The following is a 25,503-nucleotide window of genomic DNA, read 5'->3' on the forward strand; positions in this document are numbered from 1 at the left end:
CTACATTGGCTTCCTGAGACGTGTAAAACCAGTCATCACACCTCCAGATTGTAACTAAGAGGACAGGAGCAGAGGGAAGGAGGTGTTTGCATCAGGTGGTTTGACAAAGTGCATTTTGGTACTATTATTCTCCCTTACATTATTCTTATTCCCTTATGGGGACTGGAAATATAGCCATCATAAAATTACCTCAACTTCTGTGACAGGTATATACAGCAAATCAGGATAGTAGAGCTTTACACCCATTGCACTCTAATAAGTAACTTCTCATGGGAGCTGACTTGCCAATATTTCTCTCATCTTCTGTACTCACTGAAATTGATACAGACCACAAGCAGAATGGATAGGTATAAACTGCTGCCCAATAAACTCAGGAACAGTATAAATTATGATTGTTCTTTATACTTTGGCACTAGGTGTGTTAATTTTGGACTGTTTCTGCCTATAATTGATTTGCATTTGTAACCCCCAACACCTAAATAGTATATGCTACTTACAAGGATTAAGAAGAATAATTTTTAGACTGTAAACAGTTTTAAGCCTCTTAGCATTATTGGGTACTAAGAAAAACATGCCATAATCATCTGATAAGCATACTACAGTGCAACTCTCTAACTTCAGTGGTGGCTCTGATAGCCACTGAATGTCAGTAATTAAAAATTTAAACAACAACAAAAAAATACTATGTTCCAAGATATTTCAGCTTTAGAAACCAAGTCTTTTAATATTTACTTTACTTACATAAATTATTTTAGTATTTTTCTCCTGAAGGTACTAAAAATGCAGAGTTCCTAAAACTCATTAGGATAGCACATAACAAAATGTAGAAGAGAAAACTGAATAAAAATATTAGGAAAATATAACATTTTAAGGAGAATATAAATATAAAAATATATTGTATTCACATCAGATGATTTCAAGGCATTTTGCAAAGATGTTCCAGTAGCATCAAAGATGGGTAACGCAAGAACGTAAGTATCTAAAATTGAAAAAAAAAAAGGTACTGTCTTGGCCTAGTTTTCTGGTGTGCAGTTCTAGAGGCCTGAAACTTGAGTTATAGATACTGAGTAGCTACAGCTTTGACATCAATGAGAACTGTGTCCATTGCATTATGGACAGACATATAAAACAGTGCACTTGAAAATCAGTATCAAAAAATCAAGGTCACTTTTGAGAATGTGTTTTCAAATTACAATGTGCCAGCGGACAATGGGAAAAAAATGGAAATTTCTCTTCTGACTTCCACTCTCTAGATATTACTGCTTGGTCATAAATTTGGGAATCATGAACAGGGTTGCCTGTGACAATACGCTGTCCTCGACATGTGTGTTTTTCTCAACTTCCTGCTTGTACATCAGTGTGGGCACAAATGCAGGCACATGAATTTTATATGGAAACATCTAACTCAGTTACTTTTTGTGACGAATTATGCCTAGAAGTAACTAAAAGTACTTACCTTGTAGCTTAGATAACTCAGCAACAGAGTTTCAAAGAGACTTATTAAAGCCACAGAAACCTTAAGTAATAAAATATGTGTATTAATACTGGCTTCTAAAGAATATACAACATTAAGCATTACAATGAAAAGTAAAAGATAATAAAAACCAGCTTTTCCACACGTGCTCTGAAACCATGTCAGCTAACAGCATTTAGCACGAAGCTTAAGTAGTTATTTTTCTGACTAAAGCACAGGCTGTGACTTGAGTCTTATTGCTCTTTTCCAAGTATAACACTCCAGAGAGCCTGCAGGGTGGCCCTTCCACAGTTTTTAGAGACCCCTACATATAGTCTGTCAAATTTTTTCTCAAGTTTCAGTTGTCTGTTCCTAAAAGGTACCAAGATCTTTTCACAAGACAGAGAAAGAGAGAGGAGGAGGAAGCTGTAAATAATGGAAGCTAGACAGCTCTTTTCTTTAAAGATGTTATGAATGTGTGGAAAAACACTTTTTTTACTGTGTAAAATTCAGAAAGCTGAAAAGAACAAAAAATTATACAGATTAATCGTTATTGATTTTGATATTTAAATGCAACTGAGCTCAACTTATGAGGCTTCACTTAGATTATATGTAGTTAGTGTTCATATTATGAAATTTAAAAATATTTAAATAGTCAAATATCAAAATAATAAAATAAATTACTTAATACTTTATACTTATTAAATAACCACAAAACTTACTTAAATCCTTTGCACAGCAAATATTTGTATTTTAATGTATATTGTGGAAATATTCCATCAAAAAGATGTACAAATTCAGCTGGAGCCCAAAGTCAAACAAGCCTCAGGATTTCTAATTTTAAACTAATGCTCACTACTACTGAAAACTCATAATGCATTATTTGCACTCACAATATTGTTATCTGGAATTTTAAAAGATGCTATGAATTAGGAAATCATTAAAATATGCAATCAAAATATGACATCAGTTTCTCCAAATAAGTATTACTGTACTTAGTATTACTATCTTATACTCAGGTTGTATCTCAAATAAAAATAAATCTCTGTAACTATTGTATATATCCTACTGAGAATACATGTGTCTATACACATGCATACATATACACACATGTTTAAATTCCTATGTTTATCAAATAAACTTATTAGAATAAGACTGTAACCATAAGCAAATAAATCTCTCAGTGTTTTTTAATTTAATTGAATATGGTAATCTGTCCGATTCAAAATTTATTCAAACTCTGCATACTTTAAGCATGAAATTGAAAGGTATTTTCATGAAGCGACTCTTCCCTTAGTAAAATCATACATTACATCGAGATACAAACCATCATAATAGCATTGCACTAAGCGTGGTGCAAGAATATAATGGTATAACTGTGCTGGAAGCTTAAGGAATTCTTAGTAGAGAAACACATTTCAGAGGGATAATTCCCATAGCACTGGTCATGAGTAAAAAAAGTGTTCCTGAAATGAGCAGGCTCCAGGATACTGAGGATTGAACCACAGACTTCAAAAGATCTCTGAGACCCACAAAGCACTGATGTAGGTCATCTTTTGTGACATACTCCTCTAAACATGTAGACTTCTATATTATGAAGTAACTTGAGCTTTCTAGTGTATTTAACAAGAAAGTCCATGAAGCATGTCAAAAGCTAGTCATAAGCAATTATGAAATTTAAACTCATTATTAGAGCAAACTGACTACTTGACTCAACAGAGCTTGATAGTTCTAAGAGAAAAGGCTTTCTAATTCTACAATATTTTGTTCTAAGCTTTAATACTTCACAAATATATTGTAAAGCCATAAAAATCCAAATCAGTTAGATGAGCTTATGTTTACTTTATGCTTTTGTTGTACTTGGTCATCAGGTAGATTTCTTTGTTAATATCAGCTTTTCCAAGTACTCTTTAACATCACTAAAATACTGTAAATCAATATTGTCTACCATGATTAAATAGAAATAGTGAAATTGGCCATTTACTTATTACCTGTAATCCCCACAAAGGCAAGCTTCGATTCACCCAAATAATAGGAGACCTGTTCATTATAATAAGACAATAAATATGAAATTAATCAAAATCTGGTTAGCATTTTGAACAAAATCAAGAGAGAAAAAATGTCAATGGAAATCAAAGCAGCCTTATTATTCTTTTAAAAAAAATTTAAATCCATAGCCATCTATTGAGTAATGATATTTCTTGTATTTCTAATCCAGAGCTAATCTAACCTAATCCTTGAGTTCTCATGGGAGTAATCCAACACCCAGGGACACCAAAATCTTTTATTGGCTTCAGTGGCTGCTAGTTCATCCCCTATGATTCCAGAAAGAATAAACCAATTTGAAGTTTCGATTCTAGAGATGCAGAGGCATAACTACTTGTGGTAGGAAAAAGAAACTTGACAACTCTTTTTTGTGAACATTTTGTTATCTGTGTAATGATATAAATGGTATCTAACTCATAGGGGCTGACATATCTTGGAAAAATCTCATGTTGTCTTAGTATTTACTAAACTCAATAATAGGCACTTGATACAGTACTACTGCAATCTGGCACACTCGATGGCACCATAGTTTACTGTTATGTACTGCTAGTCATAATTGTTTTTCAGATAAAGGCATCCATTTTTTCTCAGCAAGGTGTAAGCATTGATGGCATTCCGATCCTAGAAGAGCATCCAAACCAGCAGTTCACTTATGCAATCAGAGAAACAAAATTTTAAGGGCAGTTTTGAATATTGAGGAGCACAGAAATAATCACTTGAGAGTTATGGAAGCATCACTATTATGTGTTAAAATGTCACCATTCTAGATGGAAATGCATTTGTCTTCCTCTTTCCCTCCCCTTTGCACCAGTATGTGGACTTTTGGGTGGCATTTTTAAATTAGGAACTCACCAATCAATTGTTCCAGGTGTGTAGTTTTGATTGGAACAACTCCGGTTTAAGTCCTTGCTGATAGTTGTCATCCCATCCATACAAGGTCCATTTCATTAGCAAATATATACGGAAACATGATCATAAAACAGACAGGAGGAAAGGGATATTAATTACATTATTAAGTGTACTATAAAATGAATGTAATAGTTTGAGACCCAAAGCAACGGATATAGGCATTTTAAAAAGTAAAGTAACTTTCAGAAGGTAGTTCCGTATGTGTTCTGTATTTATAGATAATGAAGCATTTCAGGTTACGTTTCTTAAAGATTTAGTTTCAAATATGTTCTAATTTGAAAACAGTACAACTGAAATTATACTTTCAAAAGCTGAACTAAGTACACTATAAATAATGAAGATCAAGAGGTACTAGAAATCCTACCACATGGATAGGCTGGCATAGAAAGAGCACATACACCTGCCATACTCTCAACAGGAAAGACCAAATCAAACTACACTTTGTACCCTTTTGCGAGGATGTGAGGAGGGCTGGAGCTTTATGCAGCAGTAATTCAAGGAGGAAACTGGAGACATACATGTAAAAGATTAGCTGCTATGTATATGTGGTCATCTTGCCTTGAACTGCTGACAAAAATCCTCCTTTCAAATGGTCATGTAAGGATGCGGGAATATATATTTGTGTAAATGATGAAAAATATCCTTGTTTATCCTTGGCAAGCAAGGTCAGTGGAAAAGGTTTTGCAGACCACAGATTAGTAATAGATGTATTTTTACCAACTATGAGTGAGAGAGGTGCTAAATGGTATATGTTAATAAGGATATTTTCTGTCTTAAGCTTTTTTTTCATCTGTGCTTTGTTTCTTTCAGTATCTAAGGTCAGATAGAATTAAATCGAGTGAATGCAAGTAAATTAATAAAATGTGGTGCTTATTAGCATTTAGAATTGAGAAGATTCACTACATCCAGGATACAAATAGAACTGAAGTATAGGATTGAATAAATAAATAAATAATAGATAAATCCCCCACAAATCAATGGCCCTGACAACATCCACCTGAGGGTGTTGAGAGAGCTGGCTGACATCATTGCGAGGACACTCTACATAATCTTCAAGAAGTCCTGGAGAACGGGGGATGTCCCAGAGGACTGGAGGAAGGCAAATGTTACCACTATCTACAAGAAGGGCTTAATGGAGGATCCAGGTAACTACAGGCCCATCAGCCTTACTTCAATCCCTGGGAAAGTTATGGAACGAATCCTCCTGGGGGCCATCATGAGTCAACTGAAGCATGTGATTGGGAAAAGCCAACATGGCTTCACTAAAGGCAGATCGTGCTTGACTAACCTGGTGGCCTACTATGACAAAGTGACTTGCCTGGTTGACATGGGGCAGGCGGTGGACATTGTTTACCTGGACTTCTCCAAGGCCTTTGATACAGTCCCCCACAGTCTCCTCCTGGAGAAATTAATGTGTTATGGCCTAGACAAGTGGTCTGTGCAGTGGGTGGGGAACTGGCTGACAGGCCGCACCCAAAGGGTGGTGGTAAATAGCTCTTTCTCAAACTGGCAACCTGTCACTAGTGGAGTCCCCCAGGGATCAATATTGGGCCCAATGTTATTCAACATCTTTATCAGTGATCTGGACAACGGCATCAAGTGTAGCCTGATGAAGTTTGCTGATGACACCAAGTTGAGAGGGGAAGTAGACATTCCAGAAGGGAGAGCTGCTCTGCAGGGAGATCTGGATAGGCTGGAAGAGTGGGCCAGCAAAAACCTTCTGAAGCTCAACAAGGAGAAGTGTAAGGTCAGGCACCTGGGAAAACATAATCCAGGAGTGCAGCACAGACTGGTATCCACCTGGCTGGAGAGCAGCTCTGTGGAAAGGGACCTGGGGGTTCTGGTGGACAGAAAGCTCCACATGAGCGAACAGTGTGCTGCTGCGGCCAAGAAGGCCAACAGGATGCTGGGTTGCATCAAAAAGGGCATCTCCAGCGGAGAGAAAGAAGTCATTACCCCACCCTACTCAGCGCTTGTCAGGCCACACCTGGAGTACTGTGTACAGTTCTGGTCCACTCTATACAAAAGGGATGTGGATGGTCTGGATGGGGTCCAGAGAAGGGCCACCAAGATGATCAAAGGATTGGGAAGCCTGCCATATGAGGATAGGAGAACTATGAGATATATGAGATATATGAGGCTGGGAGAACTGGGTTTGTTCAGCCTTGAGAAAAAGAGGCTCAGAGGGGATCTCATCACCGTGTACCAGTACTTAAGGGGTAGTTACAAGGAAGATGGAGACTCCCTTTTTACACGGAGTCCCATGGAGAGGACAAGGGGGAATGGACACAAGTTGCTGTCGGGGAGATTCCGATGGGACACGAGAGGGAAATTTTTCACAGTGAGGACAGTCAACCATTGGAATAATCTCCCAGGGAAGTGGCTGACTCGGCCACGTTGGACGCCTTCAAGAGTCGTCTGGACAGGGTGCTGGGTCATCTTCTTTAGACTGTGCTCTTCCTAGAAAGGTTGGACTAGATGATCCCTGAGGTCCCTTCCAACCTGTGATTCTGTGATTCTGTGAAATTATAAATTCTTCTACAATTGGTGGTTCATTGTATAACACATGAAAAAAAAAATAAGCAGAGTACCCGATGACCCATATAGAATAACATACTGAGTGTACCCTCAGCAAGTTTGCAGATGACACCAAGCTGAGCAGTGCAGTTGACACACCTGAAGGACGAGATGTCATCCAGAGAGACCTGGACAAGCTGGAGAGGTGGGCCCGTGAGAACCTCATGAGGTTCAACAAGACCAAGTGCAAGGTCCTACACTGGGGTCAGGGTAAGCCCTGGTATCAATACAGGCTGGGGGATGAAGAGATTGAGAGCAGCCCTGCACAGAAGGACTTGAGGGTACTGGTGAATGAAAAGCTGGACATGAGCCAACGACGTGCGCTTGCAGCCCAGAAGGCCAACTGTATCCTGGACTGCATCAAAATCAGCGTGGCCAGCACGTCGAGTGAGGTGATTCTGCCCCTCTGTTCTGCTCTGGTGAGACCCCACCTGGAATGCTGCATCCAGCTTTGCAGCCCTCAGCACAGGAAGGACATGGAACTGTTGGAGCAGGTCCAGAGGAGGATCACAAAAATGATCCAAGGGCTGGAGCACCTCTCCTGTGAAGAAAGCCTGAGAGAGCTGGGGTTGTTCAGCCTGGAGAAGAGAAGGCTGCAGGGAGACCTTATTGTGGCCTTTCAGTACTTAAAGGGGGACTGTAGGAAAGATGGGGGCAACCTCTTTAGCAAGCCCTGTTGTGACAGGAGAAGGGGTAAAGGATTTAAACTAAAGATGAGGTAGATTTAGACTGGATATAAGGAAAAAATTTTTTACTATGAGGGTGGTGAAACACTGGCACAGGTTGCCCAGAGAGGTGGTGCATGCCCCATCCCTAGAAACATTCAAGGCCAGGTTGGACAGGGCTCTGAGCAGCCTGATCTAGTTGAGATGTCCCTCCTCACTGCAGGGGTGTTGGACTAAGTGATCTCTAAAGGTCCCCTCCAATCTAAACTATTCTATGGTTCTATGACAGTTGTAGGTGTGCAAAATCATGCATTATCACCATAGATCATCATAAGTATAGAATGTACTTTTGGTCTCCCTCTCTTCAAAGTGTTTAGAGAAAGCAGAGGGCTAGAAAATTGTTATGAATGTCATGTGTATGAAAACTCAGTTTCATATATTTTTACGTTTCTGGGATCTGGGGTTTTAGGTAAAATTATTTAAGTAAAATCCTAAAATTATTGTTGTATAAACTGGCAACCAGGTATTTGCAATTTTATTTTTATAAATGTAAACATTAATATCATACATGGAAATGTTATGTAATAATACAACCAAAATATATAAGTTTGCACAACAATATCTGATGCACAGTATCTGAGCAAATAGCCATGATTATTTTAGCACTAAAGTGAAAAAATCATATTGTTATTTTGGTTCTTATTTCCATTCACAATTTAAGACTAGCTTCATCATTCTTTCAAAACGTCTGTAACACATAAAACCAAATCCCTCTTGATAGGATATCAAACATTTATTCATTAAATTATTTTTATAAGCTAAATAATGCTTTGATAGCAGAGAAAAAAAAACCCAAAACATTACCATCCAAGTCCTTGCGTAGGATCATCCAGGAGTACGCGAATTATATATAAGAAACAGCTCAGTAGCTTGAGAGAAAAATTGAATAATCGTATTCTCAGACCTATTTTAAAAAGAAGAGAAAATGCAGAAATAAATTCAGGTTCTTTACAGCTTCATCCACTTTGAAGGTAAAACTAGAAGGAGCTAGAATAGCCATGCTGCAACAGGGCAAAGGTTGATCTAGCCAGTAGCCTGTCCCTGATATGGGCGATTCGTGTATGATACAGAACAACGTAAGAATAATCCTGTCAGATACACATATAATAAACCTTCCCGGCTTCCAGAAATCTCTGGGTTAAGACTCAGTCTGTTCTAAAGAACTACTCAGTCATTTGTTTGAAAGCTATTCTATGTCATTTGTCTTTCCTGATGCCACTCTTTGGGTCTGTTGTAGTTTTACAAATCCCCTTTCGTGAAAGGGGAACCAGAACTACATATGGTACTTGAGATTCAAGATACAGCGACATGAAAATGACATACTTTCAACTGTAGGCAGAGGATATACAGTGGCAAGAATTTAAATATTAATACCTGAAAGTCTTCATGCACTAGCTTTTCATACAGAATATATTAATACTATCCCAACTTATAAAATATTAAACTGTAATTATTTAATCCTGAAGTTGAGTAATCATGCATCCGAGAATCAGGACATCTGAAAGTCACGGTGAATGCACAACTGAACTGAATCAACAACTTGTTCTACAGACCATGTGACTATTGAAATGTTCTAGCTGAAAGGATATATCACAAATACTATCACAAAATATTACAATATCTCCCACAAACATAGGTCTACTGCACAGAGACAGGATTCCTTCAAAGGGATCCATATGGCACTTGGCATATGTATTTCAGTGCTAATTGGAGCCATTACCGAATACAGTGGAACTTAACTGTATTTTAATCTGATTTTGCAGTCATTAGAGGATTAGAGTCTACATTCTCAGTCTTATTTTTAAATTCAATAGTCTTAAAATTTTGCCTGTGTAAGTATTTGTATTTAACTCTTGGTTTTGACTTTTTGGTCACTAATGAAGAGAAAACTGTCAGTTGACTCAGGTTAAGTGGGGGGAGGTCACTTTAAGCATTACTTTTTTCAGTCTTGTGAACTGAGAGTCCAGTTCTTCATGGCTGAACCCTTCTGTCCAAAGCAGAATACCACTGACCGAGTCTTACACAGATGTGACTTCATTTGCACCTAGTCATAGTCCAGATAGTGTCTTTTATTGTTGTGCTGCAAATATGTTAGCAGGTCTCCTGAACTCAATATAATTACTTCTGTGGTTTAAGAACTACAGCTTCATTATGCATATCCAAAGCTATGTGCATATGTTCCCTTTTAAGGAAAGAATCATAATTACCTTATGGTAATATTACATACTTTTTGACTTTACTCAGTCCTAAGTTCAAAATGAACCTTACAGATAAAACTTGATAAATCACCTTTTATCTACTAGTTCCCCTTCCATTAAAACACAATCTACAGCAAACACAGAAAAATAGAAAACAGATTCTTAAATATTCTACCATGCAATTGCTGAAAGAAATCTTAATGTTTATTACACAATACTGCTTACTAGTTTTAACTGTGAAGTTGCAGTTATCACATGAGAACTGGATGGATTTTAGAACATCTTGTCATCTGTAAACTAGGGGTTAAAATCCTCTGGGCTGACCATGAGAAGTCCCACAGCTGTTATTAGCAATTAGGTTTGTGAACATTAACCTAGTGATTCCTGGTGTCCTATCAAGAGTAATTAGCCACAGACTATTTGTTTCCTAACATGAGTGTAGGAGTTGAGGTAGTAAATGGATTGAGAGGCTGCAAAAGTAGGTAAGTGTGTTGTCATGCCATTATTTGACTAGAAAGCACCCTAGTGCTTTTCTTGGACAATGCTAAGATTTTTTTAATTTTTTTTTTTGCAGCTTTTTTTGAACTGTTGCTGAAGAAAACATGAATTGTTTGTCTGTACTAACTCTTTCCTGGAAGTCTGCTGGAGTATGAATGGTTGCCATAACAACTAGGCATTATGACAAGAAAAGCAGAGAATATTTAAAAAAAAAAAAAAAAACAAAAAAAAAAATGAAGCCACCTAACCCCAAACAAATAAAAAAAGCCCAGCAGGATTTATTCTCCTTACCAATTTTGTGTTGTCTAACTTTATCAGAGAAGTACAAAATTCTGTTATTTGTTTCTCCTGTTTTTTAGCTCTGTAAATGTTAATCTTTGTGTGAAACATTGATAATGGTCTGGCTTCTAATCATCATTTGAAATTATATGTTGGTTTAAATGCCAAAAGAAAATGGTGCTTTTCTGATTAAAGACTACATCAGTACAAGGGACCCATGCTCCTGGGTGCTGCCTAAACTCTTAACTCTCAAATCTTAGTCCTGAAAGATCTAGAACTGCTTAAGTATTCATATACTTAAGTTCTATAGATCTATTCTAGGTTGTGCCTAAAAGTGCTTTAGGCTCTGGGTATCTCCACAGGAATGGCTGTTTTGAAGGAATATAAGGCAGGGTTTCACACGAGACATCTTTCATCTATGGGTTCTAGTTAGCATAGATATAGAGTGCATATCATGGACTGGGTTATATATAAAGGCAATAGGACTGGTCTTGTACCATATGTGATTGGATCAGTTATTACAATATAAATATGGAAGAACAGACTTCAAGACTACTCTGTTTCAGGTTACCTCTCCTAGTTCTGTATGCCTCAGCCTTCACAAATAGGATGTGCTGCAAGAAGAGGTATATTTAATGACTCCTGCTAAAGCTTTAATAATTAATATAGGACTACCAAATAAGTATTCTCTCTGGTCAAAACCTTCTATAGCCTTATAGTTGGGGATGTCATCTGTGAGTTGGAGGAAATGCATTTATTCCACTACCACAGACATCTAGCATTTCAAATGTGGGAAGGAGGGGACAGTCACTAGATATGGCATTTAAACTAGGTTTTCATTAATTAATCTCTTACAAAGAAAGCATTTCATATTTCTGTTTACTGGCTATTTTTGTCTTCTATTTTCATGCTGTCAGTGGATCAACATGGTCTGCTTGACTTAATTTCTTTTCTCCCATTCACAGCCAGATTGTTCAAGTAGCAGGGTCATTTGCACAGGATATCTCGATGTTTTGACACTGGTGCCTGAAACTCGTATTTCGTGCACTGTTATCCAGTTACATATTGTTTAATGAGATTGTAATTTCATTGTGTCCATGTAACCATGATGTTACATTCTTTGTCTTCTTTAAATGAAGACATTTATAACAACAGTCCAAAATCTGTTTATGAAATAAACATATCTACATCAAACATTAATGTTTCCTTCTCAGTTTGAACAAGTATTTGCTATTTTCCACAGGCATTTTTAAGTAGAGAGTGATACATTGTACTTCACCAGTACTCACTGTGACTTTCATTTTTATTATAAATTCTTGATGCTTCCCTTAGAAGCATTTTTTGAGATTAATCCTCTGATTTAGAGAGCAGATCTAAATCAAAGTGAGAGTGAAAGAGATAGCAGCTGAAGATTTTATGGTCACCTTCCATTATTCCGTTCTTATAATTCTATAACATATTTTTGTTTTTTAGCAAAATCATCTCAATAGCAACTGGCTTTGGGAGTTGGATCAAAATATACTGTTAATAATTTATATCCTGGTAATGGTTATCTTTCATTCCCTCTCCACTGAATTGGAAGTTCACTTATTTTTTTTCCCTTTGAGACTTATTTTAGGCTGTGATAATGCAGTGTGTGATCTTGCCAAGTACAAGCAAGTCATACAAAGATGTCATCTTCCCTCTCTCTCTCTCTTTTTTTTTTTTTTTTTTTTTTTTTTTTTTTTTGTTAGGCTGGCTGACACCTCTGTAAAATGCTTTTCATGCATTGATTAAACTTGATTAGACATTTGCTTAAAGAAGATTGAGTGGAAGCTAGTTTGGCATTAAACATAGATGAAGACTTGTTTTATCAATTTATAGAAATGCTTCCAAAACCAGAATAATGTGAAACAATAGATATTTCATCTTATCACTCTGGATGTGATTTAGATCAGAATAGTATTATGTAGAAAATTCATATAAATTCTAGAGTTGACTGTTCTGGTTGACAAAATCATGTGGTATACACTCTGATGTGTTAAATTCACTTGTGAAGTCTTAAGGATTAGCAAAAACTGTTTGGTGAACATGTGTAGTTTGATTTAGTTATACCATCTGAAAATTTGCTGATACTACTGACAATTGTTTTCTCAAAAACAATTACATCTTTAGTATGTGAAGGAGGGTTTTCAGTGCTGTCATTGAACACCAACTAAGATCTAAAGGGCAATAATTTACCAACTCCCTGATACCTCTAGACAACAGAATCCTCCAATTTCAATGGAGGATTGAATGGGTGCATTTGAATGAGTGGCAGGCACTAACTCAGCAGCAGGTTTTTGGAGGTTGTATTTTAGAGGATTCTGGTGCTGAGTATTTGGACAAGAACCAAGATCTGTATAAGCAGAAGGCGTCTTTGACTGAACTTACTAATTCTGAACACTTTGGTTTGGGGATTTTTTAATTTAATTCAGTACAGTACTAATTTTTCTGTATTTCCTGTATGCTTCTCCTGAAAATTGCATTGTTTAATGTCTAATTGTTGTTTAAGCTTTTTGTATAATGACAACCAGTAGCACTGCTTGGGGAACCTGTGGGGTTCTAGCAGGAAATGGCATGCCCGTGCCATATCCTGCTGTAAGTACAGTATGCACCCTCATTCTCCAACTTTCTGTGAACTGGAAGCATAATTCAGCAATAGAAAAAACCTGCCTCATCTCTTAAGAGTTTTCTTTGGGGTCCTCTGCTGAGGACCTGTCAGGAAAAGAAGGTGCCCATAATGACAGTGTCTCTACTAGCTGTCTATAGGAAGAATTCATTACTGTGTTTTCATTTTTTAATCAAAGACACAGTATGATTTTACAAAATGTACCTCAGATCTGTATGGCATCACTGTGTAGGAGAATCTAGATTTTTCCAGCAATCATCATGCAAGCCAAGTAGGAAAATTCTTGTGCTACTTGTCTATAGCATGAACCCATCTCCAATAGCATGAATTTACAGTTGCTTCCCACTCTCTTGCTCATTTCAAATAAAATCCCGCATCATTCCTCTTCTTTGGACCCATTTATCACACTTACCTGATCATAACCTAACAGAGCGGTCCCACCATGGTAACTTATGACAATTTTCTTAACACGCTTAGCCAGAAAGGTATGCACTTGGCAATGGAATAGTCATGAATTCATACTAAGCAACTAAACTCTGATTTAATTTTTGTGCCTATGATCATAAATGTATCTATTCTTAGATGTACAGGGTCTGTGGTTCTGCCATCAAAATGTGTATCTGTATTTATGTATTTTTTTAATGTTAAGATCTAAGTAGGGAAAAAACCTCTTATCTCAAGCAAGAAGGTACTATTCAGAATCCTCCTATCTTATCAGTGAAGAGAGATTTACAGTGAGTCAGGTCATAACTTTAGAGATATTCTTAGTAAGTGTGTGCATCAAATACCTGTTTTGTAGACTAGATCAGGAACAAAAAGGCTACTTATTGCTTACAGCTTCCCAGACTCCCTTTCTAGCCAGGAATAATACTCTTTTCTAGTTTAGGATGCTTTTTCTGTTTTGTTTCTCACTCCATTATATGCTATAGCAACAATGTCAGAAGTCAAAGGCTATAAAGATGTAAAATACTTAAAGACATGTAAAGTCGCAGGGAGAAAAGTAGAGGAGAACTAAGAACAACTGGGAAGTTGTAGTGCAATTAATTAAATTTAAAATGTAAATCTAGGTAAACAAATTGCTCTCTAACAAGAATCACAGAATGGGTGAGGTTGGAAGGGACCTCTGGAGGTCATTTTGTCCAACCCCACTGCTCAAGTAGGGCCACCTAGATCTGGTTACCCAGGACTGTGTCTAGACAGTTTTTTAATATCTCTGTGGAGGAAGAATCCACAACCTACATACAGAAATGCATAAGCAAAAATTCATTCTTTGCAATACATTTAGATTTGTAAACATAGAGTATGAAATTGTTCTTCACACACTTCCTTTCTTTGTTCTATGCATGCTGAGTTTTTGTATACATTCTTTTCATATTGGCCAAAATGTAATAAAAAAGCTCTAAAGTGTGCTAATTCAGAATAAGAAACTTATTTGAAATAAAAATCTTCATTAGAAAATAAATTTACCAGCCAATTCCAGTTACATGTCTAACAATGTGAAAAAACCTATGTCCCATCTGAAGTTTAGAAGAGAAGATACTCTGAAGGCTATCCACATCATTTACTAGCAGAGGTAGTCCTCTGCTTTCTATGCTATTTAGGCACCTGAATTTAGATTACTTTTCCTGTGTGTCTATGGAAGTGTAATAAAGCTTTTCCCATGGATTAATCTCCAGCAGCTTTGTTAAACCTGATTTCCCAGCTGGAAAACAGTAAATAATTCCAAAGCTCCAACTGAAAATATCAGTTGTTCACAGTACAGTGGCTCTTTCTTTTTTTATGTAGGAGAATATTTTGCTTATCACATGTGGAAAGTTAGAGCAGCTTAGCTAATAAAAAGATCATGTTCTGTGTTGCAAAACTAGCATTTATTTAATACTAGCTCTAACAGACAGAAGATCTTATAGTTTGTCTTATTTTTAAAACTTGATCTGGTCTCCCAAGTTTGTTTTCTGGGGTTTTTTAGATGGGGACACCGAAAAAGTAAAACTCTTTTTTTCTCCTTTCTGTCCTTTCCCAGACACAAAGCCATGGAACCCTCTTAACTGGATTACAAAGGCTAAAATGTATTCTCTCTATTCTAAAAGCTTTATGTATAAAGCTACTGTAATTTTAGTTCTTTTCAGGTGTAGGGCAAATGGAGGTAAACTCGATCCTGCTACACAGAGGAAAATTGAGGTCAGTTACTGCTCTTCTCAGCTATGAATTCCACTGGTCTAATCAAGATTCAATAATATACAATGCTTACATCCCCTTGGACCAACTGCATGGATGAATAGATGATGATGAATATCTTAGTTCCTCCACATTATTCTCTTCCATGATGGCCTATGAATTTAAGTGCATATGCCAATGAAGATATTGTAGTCCTTGACTTTAGTCTGATTTAACATTTCTGAGGTACCATATTCAGGAGAAGGAGGTATGTCCTCCCCATTAGTTTCCCTTCCAAATTGTTTTTTTACTGCTGATCAAGTTTGACATTTATTTAGGAATACTTAATAAAATTGAACACTTCAAAAAGCTAGGTACTTCCGCAGTTTTTTTTCTTCCAGCAACTTAGAGATTCTTAGCTTTCCTAGACATAAGGTCATGGTAAATTATTCAACTTGACCACAATACAGAAATAAAATCACGTCACTAAGTATTTGATCCTAAAAATAAGAATGTTGTTTTTAAGTTTAAATAATACTTTCTGAATTTGTTTTGACTATTATGTAAAACTGACTCCTCTACAGGGTAAAATTTTAGCTCGGAAAAAAATTAATTGTAACTGCTGTTGCCTTCAATGGAATTGGATTATACTCAAAGTATCACAATTATGATTAACACAAATTAATCCAACTGCTTACTTGATCTTTGGTTTTTGATGAAGAAGAGCTTTAGTCTCTCTTTAAATGTATTTTCATTCATATAGAATTCAACTTGCACCCTGAAATATAAAAGGAAGTATTAGAATTGAATATGAAAGATAATGAATAATTTTTTCGAAGTAATGTTTCCCTGATCATTTGTTCTTTATATATAAACTAAAGGAACATATAGAGAGTGTTCAGCCAAAAGCTTGCTTGGATTTGAATGACTAATGTTAAAAGATTAAAAAACCCAACAAACCAAAAAACTTATTAGTTTATCCCCTTTACATGCAGAATCTTTTTCATACTACTTGAACACTCTACACAGCAAAATCAGAAGCATCTACGTTTTTGGTATTTTCATTGGAAGACTATTCTCATATCTGTATCTTTGTAAGGAACAGTTCCTTGATGTTCAGATTAAACCTTCCATCTCAGTTTAACTCCCTTCCTGTAAAATTGCCATTTTAATGATTCTTCTTTTTTTCTACCTTGTTCATGTCTCTGTTAAGTATTCATGTCTCAGTTAAGCGTTCACTTGTTTGTGTTCACCTTTAATCAATGGCTCATGCATCAAACAAACCACCTTCTCTGAACTTCACTTTTGTCACAATGAAATACTGAGACCTGAAAGCAAAATTATATTGCCATCATACAACACTGTACTGGAAAAATTCCCCTTCCTGATCATACTAAAGCAACATTCCACTTCCCCCCAAATTTGCCAGGATGTACTTCTTGTTTCTGTCCCTCAATTCAGTCTGAGTACAACTCATGTAATAATTATACAGACTAGAAGACAGAAGAAAACTGTTGCAGCGGGTGGTAAGGGGAAAAGAAGATGTGCATTAGTTGTATAGAAAAACTTAGGCTATTCCAGAGTTGTGGAGCTGCACCGCTTGCTGTAGGATGACTGCAACACTAGTTCCGTTTCTACTGCAGTCCCTGCTCTACTCAACTGACTGGACCTCCCTCACCAGTCCCAGTTCTCCTCCACCAGTGAATCACTTTACCCAGCACTATTTTTGTGCCTTTTTGAGAAGGCAGTCCTTAGTTTGAGAACTGTTCTACTATTGCTAAAGAACAAAGCGATATCGAAAAAGTGAGATAATTCCTTACTTTATCTGTATACCATCATGTGCTGCAAAACTACATATACCTTTTCTGCTCATAGGCATACTTGATCTTTATTTGAGTGTTTCTTTTCAGCAGTCTTTATTTCATCAAATGACTGCACTTCAATTACTTGTTCTTATATGTAATGTCATGTTTTTCAAGCAGGATCCTGACTTTAGTTTTTCCCTTCTTGTGTGTGAAGCCTTTGTTGAAACAATTTTTGTATAATCTAATATTATCTATAGTCTCTCTCTTCCCCCCGAAGTACTTATCCAATATCATGTATTTCTGTACATTTATAGAATTGGAAGATTATTTAGTTATGGGCCCAGAATGGATGGCATCTCAGGTAATATGACTTTTTCATCCTTGCTTACTTATTACCAGAAGTTCAGGCATATCACTTTGTAGGACAGGGTCAGCACATCATAAAAAGAAGGCTCTCTATGACTCACTTAGTGAGGTCAGTTAATTTTAGTTAGTCAGTTTGGTGTGGTTGATTGTAGTGTTCCTTGTAGAATGGAGAATTACCCTGCTCCCTATACAGAGGAAGCAAAAACATAACCTTATTTTTAAGAACCTGTATTGGAACTAAGCCCTATAACTTACGGAATTTTGAATTTATTTCTGTGCAATGACATATTTGACACAGCAGTAAGAGCAACCCCTACCCTAGACCAGCTTTTCTGCCATATCTGGCTCTGCCCCTTCTGTATAAGATTTTTAAGCAGTTGGAATTAAAGAGGAAGAGCCCACCTACCCTCTGCTTTTTAAACTAAGAGTAGCTGCAACTGCATATTTCAAAGAGCTTGTGCCCAGAGGAATTGCCTAGAAAGTAGAGGAAAAGCCCATCAGATGAAGACCAATTTGTTTCTGGGCATTTATTTAGCTTCAATATAGACTAAGTGTTGTGCTGTTCAAGACTGAAGGAGTCATTGCCATGAACACAAGTACAATTTAGATAGTCGGCAAGCTAAGGAAGCATGTTCCATGGTTAATTAGTAGGCGAGCAGGTTTGTGGGGACCTGAGCTCTGTTTCAGTTCTTTTCTGCACATTTCCCAGCGTACATACTGTTAGTAATGCAGTCACCATTTTAGTGGGAAACATTTCCCATAATTTGGCAGCTGCCACATACTAAGTGTATACACTTAATCTTCAAGGACATGTTTCAGTAGGTAAACAAAGTAGAACAAGCTATTGAAGTAAAGGAAGTTATTTAAAAGGAGCACAATATCAGTGATCTTTCCTACACATTTTAAACTAATCACTCAGGTTTTTCAGTATGAAAATTACAGTAGTCACTTAACATGAAAGAACAACATGTTAACAGTAAGCCATGATTTAATGATAATGAGGAAAGAGGCTGTGGGAGCTAATCACCCTCCTATCACTACCATTATGAATTGCTCTGATAGCCTTCTAACGGCTGTCTACTTCTCTTTCCTTAGCAACCTGTGCTCAAAGCAGACTGGGATTCCACAGTGCAGCAGTTTCCATGGCAAAATGGATTATGAATGCTGCTAACACCACTTCTGTGGCTCAACTCCTCCTTCTCCTTCCCTTGACTTTTTAAAATTTGAGTAAAAAACTATATCAGCCTTCTACATTTGCAGGAAATACATTACCATGCATCTATAATCAATCTACACTTTCATGATACTCTGGCTACCAGAGAGATAATATTTTACTTCATTTATTATAGGTTATTATTTACTAAGTAAAGCTAAGAATTAATGGCTGAAGGAGCCACTGGCAGGGATAAGGACAGAAACCTCCAGATACTGTTCCTTTCCAATATTCTCTTTCTTATTTTCAGGGAGAACAGTCATTCTACTTAAACCTTTGTTGTAATCTCTTAATGATAAAAATTTTACCTCAAGTATTTCCTCTTTTTTGTCTTTTTCCTGCTATGAAGTGTTACCTAGAAAAGGCGTATTTCGGGAACGTAACACAAATTTTGATCCTCGCTTGCAATATTAAGATCATTTAGTAGTAGTACCAGTAGTGAAGAGCTTGAACAAGCTTTTGCTGGACTTAATTAAGTACAAGTTAGTAAGGATGTTTCAAGTGGATGAGTGGAAGTCATTGCCACATACTTATACAAAACTTGATTATCCTGTTGCAGGATAAATACTCGTTGGAATTTGATTCCAAGGAAATGGTTTTGATGAAATGGAACACATGCAGTACAGGGCAACAGTACATGTGTATGCAGATCATCTGGCCTAAGGAATAGGTTCGGTTTTGTTCTATAGTTCTAGCGCAATTGTAGTTCAAACAATTTGTGCTTCATGGTTTTTTTTGTCTTTCTGTAGTTCAGTCCACCCTGACCAAAAGGAAATCAAGCTGAAAGATTAAAACGCTATTCCTTGAGTATGGTTACTGGGACAGAAATGTTTGATAAACATATGGCTTTTGTGTATGCAGTCAGTTAATAGCTTCTGACTTTTTCTGTGTATGGGATAGGCATGAAAAAAAACCTGCTCTTGGAAGTTAAAGAACAGATCTAACACTTTACTGGCTCTTGCTTCAGCTTTATTGAAAATGCACAAATACATGGCAGATATACCTGTGGCAAAAACAACTGAAGTTATGTGATTCTCCTGAAAACAGAGTGTGGTTTTTGCAGCCTTCTTTTTAAAATTAAATACCGTTAATAGTGGTCTTCCGTAGCTTGAACCCAAAGAACAGTGATGTCAGTGAAATCTTTCAAACTGTAAGAACCATCTTGAAGTACCCGAAGCACAAGTATACACTGCACTCCTCTAATTCAGCCCAGATGTAATTTGAGTAGTACATCGTAATGTAATACAAAGTATAGCAGGAAAATACTAATTCATGCTAAGAACACTAATGCAAAGCATTCTTCTCATGACTGTAAATCACTGGGACCAATCTGTCTGCACTCTGGTTACTTAACTAATTTTGTCTGCATTCCTCCCTTGCTATTTACAATGTCATTTTAACTCCACAGCCACACTTTACTACAGTAACAATATTACCTTGCACCCTCAAATCTACAAATTGTCTTTCATGTTAGAAAATAGCAGATTTGGCAGAAACAATCCCTTCAAAAATGAAAGTATGAGTTGGATTTCTCACTACATGTGTGCTAAGAGCTGTAGAAGTTTATGCTTACTACTTCTTGTCATTGGAATCAAGAAAAGGTGTTAACTGTGCAAATGGAGTCAATCACAAGAAAGCTACATAAATGTATTTAAATCCATCTCTATAGGAAGGGATATTCCATGTTTTTCCTGCAAAAAAAGCCTTGTAATATAGATACAGTATGGTTTTTATCAGGATTTGCCAAACAAATATATGTGAAATCCTTTTAGATTTCAAACCTGAAAGTTTATTATGTGGGGTGTAGACAGGTGCTTAAAAAATGAAACTTTTAAAGAACTAAAGTGAACTGCTATTGGCAGACCTTACTTTGCTGCAAAAAAAGGAAACGGGCATTTTTTCCTTATAGCTTTAAATAAAAGGCTAGTGTATTTTAATGATGACTGCCTTGGGTAGCAGCTCTCCTCTTTTTGAAGCTTTGCAAGTTCTAAAATACTCAGAACTCTGATTTGTTTAGCGCTTCATAGAGAAATGGTCATTTGACATCCCAGGCCTGCTTATTCCATCAGAATCAATATGACAGATCAAGACTGCTTGTTCAATGGTAACTCATTATCTTGTGGTGAAGGAAATGGTAGTAAGACCAGTACTTTTCCATTACTGGTTCTTAACTTAAGGAAGCCTTCTATTTGTTTCTGGTAGGAAACCAGTCATCAGTTGCATAAGTCATGATGAACACTGAACAGATAAAGTACTGAGTCTTCCATTTCCTCTCCATGCACAATGACAGCACCCCAAAACAAATGGTAGTAATTGCGGGACACAGGGTGCTTGGTTCCTCCCGCTTATCGGAACGACAGAAAAGATGCTATTTCTTTTGCAGCCTCCTAATTTGGTAGTCCATTCTTGCAACATGAGCACGTGAGAGCCTTGTGGGAGATCAGGGCCTCGGCATTTTTCTGGGCGCTTTAGGGCATGGTCTTTAAAAGCTACATCCTTACTGAAGCCATTTGCTATGCACTATGCTGACGAAGCCAAACATTTGCAATATTGCCCTGCATTTTCTTAAAGATGACTGCTAACAAGTGTAGAATATTCAATTAAAATTGACAGGTATAAGGCCTTTTCCTGATAGGGGATCTTATCTGTTTATTATGAATAAACCAATGAATATTTTCTGCATCTCTGCAGAACTGTGTTCATGTAATAGTGTCTTGTAGATTCTTTATAAAAGCTAACATTGTGAATGCACCTGAAGGAACACAGGTTCCATACCTTCTAATAATTGCCCTATAGTATGCAGTACTACCTATTATCTCTTTACTTTTCAAAACTAAATTCTCACAGTACTCCTCTAGGACAACACATACAGTATAATTGTCTGGTTCAGAGTTGAACTGTCATGTTATAAACATATGTTTGGTCATCTTAATACTTAGAGTGCATGCTATGACATCTGTACCTGGGCATTTCTTTTGTTCTTTTCTTTATGTGGGTATATTTGTTTAGAAGTTACCTGCTGAATCAGGGAATCTGAGTTAATCTATCTAGTGAAGTTTTTCCAGACATACCTACATTTGTTTGATCATGTAATTGGCTGGTACCATAATAATGGATTTATAGAGATCAGGTGTTATCAGTGTCACCGTAAAAATCCTCTGTATTAAATAGCATGAACTGAGTTCAGCTTAATCACAAGTTACAGAATAAAGGATCAATGATGCATAAATAACCACATAGCTCAGAACTGTGTGTGTGCTCACACCCTTCTTACTGTATCTTTCCAGTAAGTGCTGCTTGTTTTGATTGAAACAAATCTAACACAGCATCAGAAAATAGGCCAAACCACATTTTTCAGGTTGCACAAATTAAAAATTGCACCTGCAACTACAAGAAAGCACTTTTTGATGTAAAAGCAAACTTTTTCTTTAACTGTTCAAAAGCCAAAATGCTAAAAATTTCAGCCCTTAATTAAAATTTTCTTCCTTACAGTTTAAATAGTATGTGTGCATCTATTTTTATGTATATAAATACAAATATATTTTAAAATCTGAATGTGAGCCAGCTTCATGTTCCTTTTTACAATCAGCTGGCCTCAGTTACATAAAAGTATCTCTGTGAAACCTATACAGGTCCACGGCAGCAATTTAATATTCCAGCAGTAGGGATATGAAACAACATTATTTTTCAAAGTTTTCTGTGCAAAATATGTTCATTTTTTCCATTCCTTTGAGGGAAAGATTTTTAAGGGAAGACTGATAGCAAATGACTGAGACTCATAGTATGCATGCTTTTCAATCATATAATAATACTTTTTTTTTTAAAATCCCCCATTCACAATCAGTCTTGCAAATTCAGAAAGGAAATTATCATCTCAGTCCTGCACTCACAAAAACCAGTAACAAATTAGCCACGCTTGTAATAGTGCAGTAATAAAAAATTAATTTGCAATCTGTATTCTTTGTCATTAGAAACTTAAAGAAAAACACACACACACAAAAAAAAAAGGAAGAAAATACTATAATGTTTTACTATAGGGAAAAGAAATCTCAGATCAATCTCCCTCTCCATTTTAGTGGCCCTGCAAATACCACACACTTGGCTTTTTACTGTAAATATACTTTCCTGTTGCAAATCTACTGCCTAAGGTTAGAAAGTTAATAAATCAAATGCGAATGATTATTTAAGAAATAGTGCACTTGTAAGCTAAATTTTGCAAGAAAAATCACACAAGGAAGATACTTGACAGGTTTGGTAAAGCTTTTCTTCTCTCTCTCCTCCCCCCACCAACACCACCCCCCCACCCCCCACCCCAAAGCATACAAGGAGGGGAAAGCATACATATTTTAAAGATAATTTATTGCATGTGAAAATAGCTCTTTTTAACCTCTGGGCTAAAGTACTTCACGTGTCAGATATATATACAGCACAGAGCTACTGCAATGAAAATCCATTATATAAGGTTTTTTAACAGTGTAAGTCTCAATATCAGAGAACTCTGTGTAATGGGGTATGATTCATGAGTCTGATTCCCCATACTGTTCAGTTGTATGTAGTTGTGCCAATTAACCACACCTGAATAGCCAGAATGTTTGCTGGTTTGGTTTTACTTTTTTATAATGGTGGCAACTACTTGTCAAAAAGAGACTTGAAACAAACTTGTTGGAAATCAGGCATACTCTGATAACACCTCTCTGTCGCTGTCAGCCTGTATTTAACTCTATATTAGAGTGTTAGAAGCAAAAGACAGAGTAACCCATTACAAACTACCATATCTTTATTTCTTTTCTGCTCACCAGGACAACTTCTCTACTGATTTCCTGAAATTATTTTTCTGTACCAACTTTTTTCCTTGCCATTCAACAGATGTAATTTTTGTTTCAAGGGATAAGGTTGCTTTGCTATGAAAGGCAACAGGACAGCTGGTGATTCATGAGTAATGAAACTGCCTTAGGAGGAGGACAATTCATGTGCCTAATTTGCTCTATTCCTCTGTATCACAACTACATGTCCCTATCACCTGTTGATGTTCTAAAACAAAAGTTAGATGACAGATCCTTCTCCTACAACTACAGTGGTCTATTCATTTAATCCATCCTCTCCGTGATAGGCGAGGCATACACAGGGTCAAGCAGCTTGCCTGGGTACCCTGCATACATTGTATGAATGAATTAGAAATTAGCGTTCTTAAAATAACACACATCAAGATATTGATATAAAATTTACAGTATTTTCTACTACAGTATTTTAATGCTAATTATTGCAAACCTTCTGTTTGAAGCTATTTATTAATGCTTACCAAACTTCTGTCTGTTGTAACATTGCCAATTAATTGTTACCTTAATAAGACTCTTGTTCTCTCTCAAAAAAAAACGCTTAGTCATTTCCCCAAGTAGACATGCTTTTGTCTACACTAAAGACAGTCTGCAGGATCAGGGGTAGTTTTAGGAGATGTTTGTAGCCCTCCATCTATTTATCTTACTGCCCCAACCTCTTTCTTTGGTCCTTTGAGACCCCTCTCCTACTACTTTATGCTCAGCTCACAATTTGCTCTCCATCCTCTCATTCCAACTCCTCCTTCCTCCTATTCTTCCATCCAAATTTTAACATTTCCAATCCCTTCTTCAACAGTTCCTCTTCTCTAGTTCCTTGCAGAATTTACCCTCTCTTGTCTTCCTCTATGTACTACAGAATTTCACTTATTCACTTGAAAATATTGAGGAAATGGCACACTGTCCCTCCTGGGGTTTCTTTTCTTTGCTCTAATTCCCCACCTGGACCTTTGCTTTCAACACACCTTTCTTCTTTACACTCTCACCATCTGGAATTGTAACTCAGGACTCTGTTTTTAATTCCTTTCCTTTCCTTAGTAACTAGCCCTTTTCTGTTCTTCGGAAACTTCCCTTTCTTCTGGTCAAAGTCTCATTCTCTCATTTTTCCTTCTGCTTTTTCGTTTGCAGGAAGAACTCATTCTCTCCCATAGCACCACCACCTCTAACCACAGCCAAAACAGAATGCATAGCCTTTTCTTTAGGCCTCCTTCCATGTAACTGTTAACAATTTCACCGTTCTTTATCAACAAGTGTCATTAATTTAGTGTTACCTCCGGCAACTTCTTTTTCATTATCCATCTCCTCCTGTCACTTTATCTTTTAGCTTAATAGTAAATCTAAAGGTCATTCCTTTCCTTCTGAATTCCTAGTATTCAAAATGTTGGCCCATGCCACAGGTACCTCTGGACTTTACTACTCTTAAAGTTATCATTTCATGACCTTGAGAAATCTGTATTTTGAGATGTTTGGGTTTCCTCTCCTCTTGAATTATTTCACCAGTTTTCAGCCTACTTCCAGTATTGCACATTAGAATAGCCCACAAATATCAAGGCTGTAATAAATAAACTATGTAGCACTGCATAAACACCATATGGACCTTCTTACTGTTGGTACTATATGGCCCTTAAAGGATACTTCTTCCTCAGGCCCATCAGAAACTTCACGGCAACCATGTATGAAAAGATCCACTCTATGTTCAAAATAGGTGGATGGCAATGATGGAGTTGTATCACTCCTACCCCAACACTTAAAATGTGATGTTATTTCTCTGTAGATTTTATTTTAATAAGTTTGGATT

General features: G+C 36.7%; 1 protein-coding gene across 8 annotated transcripts in view; it reads right to left on the reverse strand.

Moving 5' to 3' along the window:
* KCNT2 (potassium sodium-activated channel subfamily T member 2) overlaps positions 1 to 25,503 on the reverse strand; it is a 144,411-nt gene that overhangs the window by 95,190 nt on the left and 23,718 nt on the right. For 7 of the 8 annotated variants that reach the window (XR_012661174.1, XM_075097210.1, XM_075097207.1 and 4 more), the window contains exons 2-6: positions 16,188 to 16,267; positions 8,515 to 8,614; positions 4,352 to 4,408; positions 3,445 to 3,493; positions 1,457 to 1,516 (exon numbers count right to left, since the gene is read on the reverse strand). Coding sequence is in view for 7 of the 8 variants with exons in the window: in XM_075097210.1 (XP_074953311.1) it covers positions 1,457 to 1,516; positions 3,445 to 3,493; positions 4,352 to 4,408; positions 8,515 to 8,614; positions 16,188 to 16,267 (346 nt within the window). In the remaining variant the exon portion in view is untranslated. The remainder of the gene's footprint in view (positions 1 to 1,456; positions 1,517 to 3,444; positions 3,494 to 4,351; positions 4,409 to 8,514; positions 8,615 to 16,187; positions 16,268 to 25,503) is intronic. The other variant, XM_075097205.1, reaches the window with a different exon arrangement.

Source organism: Phalacrocorax aristotelis, chromosome 6 (assembly GCF_949628215.1).
Source record: "Phalacrocorax aristotelis chromosome 6, bGulAri2.1, whole genome shotgun sequence".
In the NCBI taxonomy this organism is placed as follows: domain Eukaryota; kingdom Metazoa; phylum Chordata; class Aves; order Suliformes; family Phalacrocoracidae; genus Phalacrocorax; species Phalacrocorax aristotelis.